At 42.1% G+C, this 6,015-nt stretch overlaps 1 protein-coding gene and 1 long non-coding RNA gene across 8 annotated transcripts in view; one reads left to right on the forward strand and one right to left on the reverse strand.

Annotated features, from left to right (window-relative positions):
• LOC118597907 overlaps positions 1-831 on the reverse strand; it is a 1,512-nt gene extending 681 nt beyond the window's left edge. The window contains exon 1 of the long non-coding RNA XR_004946912.1: positions 189-831. This is a non-coding gene — a long non-coding RNA (uncharacterized LOC118597907). The remainder of the gene's footprint in view (positions 1-188) is intronic.
• Positions 1-6,015, forward strand: part of LOC112154920 (alsin) — a 27,604-nt gene that overhangs the window by 9,933 nt on the left and 11,656 nt on the right. For 6 of the 7 annotated variants that reach the window (XR_002920731.2, XM_024286173.2, XM_024286170.2 and 3 more), the window contains 11 exons: positions 831-999; positions 1,246-1,342; positions 2,290-2,367; positions 2,478-2,702; positions 3,123-3,294; positions 3,653-3,848; positions 3,923-3,988; positions 4,218-4,377; positions 4,462-4,593; positions 4,982-5,110; positions 5,487-5,510. Coding sequence is in view for 6 of the 7 variants with exons in the window: in XM_024286173.2 (XP_024141941.1) it covers positions 831-999; positions 1,246-1,342; positions 2,290-2,367; positions 2,478-2,702; positions 3,123-3,294; positions 3,653-3,848; positions 3,923-3,988; positions 4,218-4,377; positions 4,462-4,593; positions 4,982-5,110; positions 5,487-5,510 (1,448 nt within the window). In the remaining variant the exon portion in view is untranslated. The remainder of the gene's footprint in view (positions 1-830; positions 1,000-1,245; positions 1,343-2,289; positions 2,368-2,477; positions 2,703-3,122; positions 3,295-3,652; positions 3,849-3,922; positions 3,989-4,217; positions 4,378-4,461; positions 4,594-4,981; positions 5,111-5,486; positions 5,511-6,015) is intronic. The other variant, XM_024286174.2, reaches the window with a different exon arrangement.

The following is a 6,015-nucleotide window of genomic DNA, read 5'->3' on the forward strand; positions in this document are numbered from 1 at the left end:
ATTAAACACCATAGTGGCACACAATACAACACAGTGCATGCTTTTTTATTTTTATTTTTATTGGCAAGTGAGTTTCTTGCTGAAAGGTTTGAGTTCTTGCAACTGTCTGTCTTGTTTTTTCCTTTTGAAAAGGGTTTAGTGGCAAAATGAGCCAACTCACATTGACTTCAGATCGTCCTAACACAAACCTGGGGGTCACATCAGGAGATTTCTACCATTATTGACACCTTTTTGTCAAAAATAATAACAATAGTGCTACTACAACCATAAGATATACTAAAGTAACTCTTTGTGAGCATTTATCAAACTGTCTTAACCAATAAAATAGTGGTTCTTGAGGGTCAAAGGAAGACTATGCTATCCTTTTGATGCCTGTTTAAGAAATCGAGCAGAGAACTTCAAAAGGAAGCAGTCCGAAAAACATTTTTCAAGAGTTTGCAGATCATCCAAAATTCCCACGTCTCGCATTTAGGTGTACAGATGTCTGATAGCAGTCAACAGGTGTTTTTGTTTGTCTCGGCTTTCCTTGTTTTCAAGTCTGCCTGTTGGAAATTCAGGCGTTCACAAGATGGTTCCAGATAAGCTTCCTAAGATCTCCTGGTGACATCAAACCAAAGCTACTGGGTGGGGTTTGTTTGTGTTTGTGGGGTAATGAGTTCACACTGGCGGGAGCTCTGTTCGAGTCTGATGCAGCTTCTTTGCAAAGACGATGTTGTGATCCAAGGAAGCCGTTACTTCTTAAAGTCCAGCAACCATCCAAACAAACAAACGCTTAGATGAAACAACCATGAGGCTCTTGGGTTTTGCATCATTTGCTTTTTATTTTCCAGGTTCCCCTCAGCGTCATCGCCTGTGCGCCTGCAGGCCGCTCTCTGGAGGACGGGTTCAGGCTGCAGCATCAGAGGCGGCAGGAGACGGACTGCCATCTCTGGAGACAGAGGTCTGGAGCTGGGGCCGAGGGTCCGAGGGGCAGCTCGGGCATGGAGATCAGCTGGCCAGGTTTGGAAAAACATTTTCATTTCACCCTTCAAATAAATACACACAATATTACTCATATGTAACCTAATGAAAAAGATGTTTCTTTCATATTTCCTGCTTCCTATATAAGTGTTTATATAAAAACTCCTCTAAACCAGAGGTTCAGTTCATTTTCTATGCAAAATAACCCCAAAATATTAACATATGCTGTATACAAATTACATTTTTAGATTGGTAGCTAACGGATTTCATTTGAACTGTGTTCAGGCTCCAGCCTCTGTGTGTGAAGTCTTTGACAGGCCAGGAAGTGATCAAAGTTGCTGCAGGGTCGCACCATTCGCTGGCTCTGACTGCTCACTGTCGGGTACTAAACAAAACACTCGCACTCTTTCATGCATTTACACAATACCCATAAGAAAACATTAAAAAAAATAGATATATAACATTACCTACGATAATGCAAGTGTTAATGCTGTAAGCTGATTTAGGCAGCTGTAGAGCTGATAGCTGAAGATGCTGATGGCTTGCTAAAAAGATGAGCTAAATGCCAAATTAACCTAAACTGGAAAAAGGTCTAATTTAATCAAAGCCACAAGCAGAAAGGTAGAATATCAGCTGAACTCCAAATTAGCCTAAAAAACTAAAAGAATGTCTAATTTAACTTCAACAGCTATCATAAAGCTTAAATATTAGCTAAACTGCAGATTAGCCTAAAAATTAAAACAATGTCTAATTTAGGTAAAAGCAGCAAATAGGTTGCTAAATAATTATCTAAATTACATATTACCTTAAAAACCCCCTTTAGGTACCAAATTGGCCAAAAATAATAAGCTAGTATGTAGCAAAGATTTTAGCTAAACTCCAAAATGTCAAAAAAAAACAATCATAATGCTAAAATAACAGTTACATGTCAGAATAGCTAAAAAAAAAAACTCCAGTACATATAAAGTTAGCAAAAATTAAAAAATGTTAGAAAGTTGCTAAAATATTAACTCCAAAAAGGCCTAAAAACTGGGAAAAATGTTTAACTTAGCTAAAACAGCAAATATGTTGCTCAAATATTAGCTGAATCCCAAATTAACTTAAATAACCTTAGTAGATGTCGAATTAGCTTAATGAGCTTGTAAAATGCACCATTTTTTGGCTCCGACTGCTCACTCAGTATTTTTTTTCTTTTTTACTGCAAGTCTAACTTTAGCCATGAAGTTGAACCTCAGGATGTTTGAATAAAATAGCCCTGAAAAGTTTCCGCTGTGACTTTCAAAGGGAGAACCAGAAATTCTCTAATTGAAGTGCCCTTGTGTGCTTAAGGTGTACTCATGGGGAAGTAACATATCCGGGCAGCTCGGTCATGTCAACATTCCTGTCACTGTGCCGCAGCAGATTAAGGTATTGTGTTTGTGCAGAAAACAGACATTTTAAAAATATCCTACTTGATTCTCAACTAATTCTTTACTTTACAAAACCTTTTAATTTGATTCCTTCTGGGCTTCCTGCAGCTCCCTGATGGTCTTCATGTGTGGGATCTGTCTGGCGGTCAGAGCCACTCCCTCCTCCTGGCTGACGGTGACTGCGTGCAGCCGGCTCTGTTGTACTGCGGCCAGCAGCAGGAGCCCCTCCCTGCAAAAACTGCCACGCTCAGGAGTCTGAGCTTATGCCAGAGGTCACCCAACAGGGCGGAGAGTTACAGAGTCAGACCCACCCAGCTTTGCCTGGACATCGAGGTTTGTGGGCCCAAACTGCAAATCTGGGTCGACAGTGAGGAAGATGATGGGTGGAGCTTTTTTCCCCAATGAGTAATTTCTTCATATATTTTCCCCCAGCCTCTTTGAAACGGCAGAAATGTGTCATCAAAAAAGGGGTAACAATTGCCAAATTAAGTGATGGCGATTTAAAAATCCGTATAAAGCAAAGAATAAAGTCTGGGGAAGCTGAATCGTATAAAAAAAGCATCTTTTTAGTTCCTTTAACACTTAAAAGTGTTTGTATGTTCTCTAAAAGGGGGTAAAAGTAATTCAACTGTTATTTGCGGTTTTATCATATTAAATTAAGACATTACTTGCAGAGCAGAGGAGACAAAGACGAGCTTTGTTTGGCTCCTTTTGTGAACAAAAACTGCAGTGTTTTCTTGTTTTTGTGTGCAGATGGGTTACATCAGCAGCGTGAGGAGTGGAGGTCAGATGTGCGCAGTGTTGACGAACCGCAACATCAGGGGCTTCACCTCCGCCATCCATGAGCTGGCCTCCAAAGAGAGACGGCTGTACTGCTGGCTGATCGGCGTCAGGAGGCTCCTCCTCTCTCCTCTGCGTGACAGACGTAAGCTTAATCAGTCACAATGCAATTACATATTAGAAATGTAGAACAAAAAAACCTCAGTTGCTAAGGAAATCCAAAAGTGTAATTTTGCAGATTCTTCAAAAAGATTACATAGAGACGTTTCTCACTCTGAGGCAAACAAAAAAAGGAAATGGTTACTATGGAGATAAAACTAACATAAAGCCAAGATTAAAAAAAAAAAAAAAGTTTTTACATGAATTTTTCCACATCCAGCTCAGACCAGGTGATCACAGGCAGAACTAGCCGCTCGCCTAGTGAGGGGGGTAAAAAGGAGGTAATGGGGCTTTGATTTATATTATTTTTCAATGTATTTTGCTTGTTTGTTTTGTGTTCTCAGAGAGTTTGTGTCTGCTGTTAGGAGAGCAGTGCTCCCAGCTGTTCTCCACACTCTGCGAGACGTTTGCTCGCCTCAGTGCTCTTGCCGGCCGCCATTCAACGTCGCTTAACTACTTCCTGCACAATGGGCACATCCGGGATGTGACGTCTCTTTCCCTGCTGACCCACACAGAGTTTTTTCAGGATACTTATAAGAAGTAGGGATTTTAAACATATATTTTTGTTAGTCATTTGGAAGAAGAAATAATCTCACTTGTGTTTTTGACTTCAGATACTGCTCTGCGGTGGACGACTTTCTAGTAATGGGTGGATTCCAGTCGCTTCACAGCCTTTCAGTGTGAGCATTTTAGTTTTATGTTAAACAGCTCGTCTTAATCCTGAGAAGATCCAGATTCCTCCTCACTTTCTCGGGATGATTCACCGAGAAAACGGTTTAAATTAACATCTGCCCCAAATTTGGAAAGTGATTTATTTTTTTTGTGCTGTCAGTAAAGCTCATGTTTGTCTTTGGTTTTATCTCTTAAACAAACACTGAGATGATTGCTTCTGTCTCCGTGTCTCCGCAGTGAATGTCTGGCCGCTCAGCAGACCACACTCTCTCAGCTGTGCGGCTCAGACCAGCCGGTCGGCGGGGAAGTCGATCTGGTTTCAGTCTTCCACTGGCCTCTGCAGCAGCTCAGCCAATACCACCGAACCCTGCTCAGATTGACGGCCTGCTACGACGTGGTGGGAACCCTGCTTTTGTTTTTTTGTCTATAATCTGGCCTAAACTCCCTCTGACACGACTCTGTTTGCCTTTTCCTTCCACAGTCGACTATTGAGTATCAGTTGCTCAATCAAGGTTGCACTCAGTATGAGAGTCTGTCTCTGTTTTTGCTGAAAAAGAAGAAGGAGGCTGAAACCACCTTCCTCTTCTGGAAAACCCACTGTGGTAAAGCTACAGTGAGTGTCTTCACACGAGCCTTCCATCTCTGCTCCGTCCTGAGGATACGTTTTACTTCCTACAACATGATTTACATTAGGCCCAGTGCTTTCCTCTGTAGCTAAAACCTCAACACCAACTGTGCTTGAAGCGTTTACTTCACTGCTCGAGGCTAACTGCATTCCTGCCAGACCTCCCCCCCAAATGAAGGTTTTTATAACACGGGGTAGGACTTGTTAAGCATTTCTGCTGTCAGCTGTAACAGGCTCCCTGACAGCTCAGATTATGGCGAGGAAAGCTACTTTGAAGCCTCTTTTTTTTCTTTTTAAGTCATACTCTCATTTATGGTGGTGTTAGGAGAGGTGGCACGTAAACTTTAATGAGGAAACGCTCATGTGTGCTCCTCAGGAGGGCCTGCGTCTCCCGCAGCGGCGTTTGGTGTGCGAAAGCAGCAACAGATCCCTGACTCCGCAGAACGCCGGCCGCTTCTCCAGTCACTGGTTCATCCTGTTTAATGACATCCTCGTTCACACACAGGTACGCTCGGATCTCAGGGTTCTAAAACGTTTTAAAAGCATTGAATTTATGAATTTGGAAATAATACCTTAAAAAGCTTTAAAAAAAAAGCATTGAATTTTGATATCTGCACCTTAAAAATGGTGCTGTTCGAAGCTTTTCCGTTTAAGATTTGTTAATTTTTTTTAACCACAATTGTTTTGATCACATAATGGAAATAAACAGCAGCAGAACCAATCAAAAAATCAGACGCCCACTTCTGCCTCCTACAAGCCGCTCGGTGAACATATTGTCTGGAATTGGCTGTTCCACAGGACAGCATCAGGAAAAGCTGCTGGCTCTCTTCTGACGTTTCTGTTGTTTTGTGTCAATAAAGTTATGTCTGTCGTTCACACAGGGTACTATTCCCTCCAAAAGCTTTGTAAGTATAACCAGCATCAGTGTGAGAAGTTTAGCTTCCAGAAAACAAGCTGTTGAGCTGCAGTGCACTGTGGGGGGGTTCTGGCATTTTTGAATGCCTCCACTCTGACTGATGAGGTCAAAGTGGAACGATCGAGTGTGAACACAGGACGAGCAGAAAAGCTTCTCTGAAAGGAAACTAAACCCTCCCATAACAGCAAAGAGGTTTCACAAATTTAGTTTCAGTAACGTTTTACAGTTTTATTACTGCTGAGGTCCTGTGTTGACGGTCGAGTTTTCATGTTTCTGGTGGTTGTTTCTGTCCAACGTGGACTTTCCTCACTGCTGAACAGGCGGCGCCCGCGTGCAGACATCTGTCTGGGTGGGCGGGGCTTACTAAACCTGTAAAGATAAAGACGTCTGTCACTGCAGTCTGTCGTAACTAACACGGGGCTCTGAAGATGGAGCTGGTGCTGTCTCTGACTCTCTTGGTAAAGACTAACCGTTTGTTTGGTGTGAAGATTCAA

The sequence above is a fragment of the Oryzias melastigma genome, linkage group LG21, assembly GCF_002922805.2.
Source record: "Oryzias melastigma strain HK-1 linkage group LG21, ASM292280v2, whole genome shotgun sequence".
Taxonomy (NCBI): Eukaryota; Metazoa; Chordata; class Actinopteri; order Beloniformes; family Adrianichthyidae; genus Oryzias; species Oryzias melastigma.